Source organism: Symphalangus syndactylus, chromosome X (assembly GCF_028878055.3).
Source record: "Symphalangus syndactylus isolate Jambi chromosome X, NHGRI_mSymSyn1-v2.1_pri, whole genome shotgun sequence".
In the NCBI taxonomy this organism is placed as follows: Eukaryota; Metazoa; Chordata; class Mammalia; order Primates; family Hylobatidae; genus Symphalangus; species Symphalangus syndactylus.
Genome location: NC_072447.2, coordinates 54,560,124 through 54,562,158, shown reverse-complemented (window position 1 = coordinate 54,562,158; position 2,035 = coordinate 54,560,124). Strand labels below are relative to the sequence as shown.

Genomic DNA, 2,035 nt, shown 5'->3' with positions numbered 1-2,035 from the left:
TGTGCTTTGAATAAGCCCCACCACTGCCTCCCTCACCTCCTCACCACGTTTGGATACCCTTTTCCTTTCTTTCCATTCATTTAATTCCCAAATAACATATTCATTTAATGACTCCGTAAAATGGTTTGGACCCCATGGAGAATGGAGTGTAATGATGGATGTGGGATGTGGTACATTTTTCTGAACAATGAATTACAGTAATAAACAGTCATCAAATACTGAGTAGGAAACACACAAAAAATTTTAATTTAAGAAAGCACTCTGGTAATAAGTGCAAATAAATAAAAGGCAGGGTCAAATTAAAATGCAAAGTAGCAGCTAGACAAAAATTATAAGGGATGAGGAAGCCAGTGGGGGCCTTAAAGATAGACAGCACGGAAATTGATTCAAAATGTTTTTCTCTCATATGCATAATAAAACATGCTATTCATATTCAAGTATTCTGCAAAATGTAATGAGAGCAAATCAAATTTTTTTTTTTTTTACAAAAGTTTATTCTTAAATGTACAACAGCTCCAAGACAACACTTAATTCAAGCTATATGTGGCAAAAGATGTTATGGCAGGGAATAGAAAGGTTTAAATACGGATGAAATAAAGGGTCACCATCTCCTCAGGCACAAGGAACAGGTTACTTTTTGCCAGATTTCTTAATTCCACCTGTGGCTAAGGGCCCCTTCCCCGCGGCCTTCGCTTTTAGCTCCTCGAGTTTCTTCTGCTCCTCTTTTTGTTTCTGCTTGAAAGCCTTATCTTCCTCGTCCATCTCCTTGGCCTGCTTCTTGTGCTGTTTCAGTGGCTTTTTCTTGCCACCTTCGCGGCCGGACATGGCGCCTGCCGCCCCTTCCCCAGACCCTGCCACCGGAAAAAGAGAGCAAATCAAATTTTAAATAATGATGCTTTATTTATTTATTTATTTATTTATTTTTGAGACAGAGTTTCACTCTGTCACCTAGGCTAGAGTGCAGTGGCACAAACTCGGCTCACTGCAACCTCCAACTCCTGGGTTCAAGTGATTCTTGTGCCTCAGCTGGGATTACAGGCACGTGCCACCACACCTTGCTAATTTTTGTATTTTTAGTAGAGACGGGGTTTTGCCATGTTGACGAGGCTGGTCTCGAACTCCTGGCTTCAAGTGATCTGCCAGTCTTGGCCTCCCAAAGTGCTGGGATTACAAGTGTGAGCCACTATGCCCAGCTTGATTTTAAATAATGATGCCTTTAAAAGGCAGCTGGACAAAAAAAGCAATTGGAACTTTTAAAAAACACAAATTAAAATGAACTACTGTTTTGGCATGACCGTTTACATTTTAAAGATGTTTCCCCTCCTACCTAGAAAGTCCTCTTTTTCCTCCTTAATCCTCTGTCTATTCAAACCCTACAAAGCTTTCAAAGAATTGGCTTAAGTGCCCCCCTCCTCCAGAGACCCCCTCATAGCATTTATTATCTTTACTACTTGTTTTAGCACTTAATGATAAGAGCTACCACTTAATGAGCTTTTAGTATGTGCCAAGTCCTAAACTAAATCTTCAGGGGCAATTATCTCACTAAACACAGCAATCTTTCAGGTAGCTAGCATCATTATCCTCATTTACATAAAAGGCAGTTGAGGCCCTGAGAGGCTGAGTAACTTGCCCATGATCACAGTTGCAGAGTTAGGACTCAAACTCGAACCTGAGTCTTTTTAATACAGGGACCCACTATACTATACTGTCCTTACTCTCCATCCTAGAGCCTTTGAATTATTCTGTGATTGGCTCATGCGGCACCCCTTCCCTGGGATTATAAACCTCCTGGAATAGACATTCTTGAACACACTTGTCTGTGAAGTTACTATGATCATGTGTTACATTAACAGATTTTCTTTTAGATAAATAATGTGACTCATTTTTTACCACTTACAAATTTAGGAGTTGACACTTACGTTAAAAATGATAAAACAGAACCTCATGGATATTTCTTTAACATGATTATATATTTATATATCTCCCTCCAAAGTACAGCACCTTACTTAATAATGAAATAAGGGAGGTTTTCATG

General features: G+C 39.5%; 1 protein-coding gene across 1 annotated transcript; it reads right to left on the bottom strand.

Moving 5' to 3' along the window:
• Nucleotides 1–554: 554 nt before the first annotated feature.
• Nucleotides 555–867, bottom strand: LOC129475815 (translation machinery-associated protein 7-like). Its single transcript, XM_055268201.2, has one exon. The coding sequence runs from the start codon at nt 823–825 to the stop codon at nt 631–633; it is 195 nt and encodes a 64-aa protein (XP_055124176.1). The 5' UTR covers nt 826–867; the 3' UTR covers nt 555–630.
• Between the last annotated feature and the right edge of the window lie 1,168 nt (nt 868–2,035).

Bases quoted from the DNA above. Each gene is read 5' to 3' on its own strand.
- LOC129475815 (XM_055268201.2), bottom strand. From the start codon at position 825: ATGTCCGGCCGCGAAGGTGGCAAGAAAAAGCCACTGAAACAGCACAAG.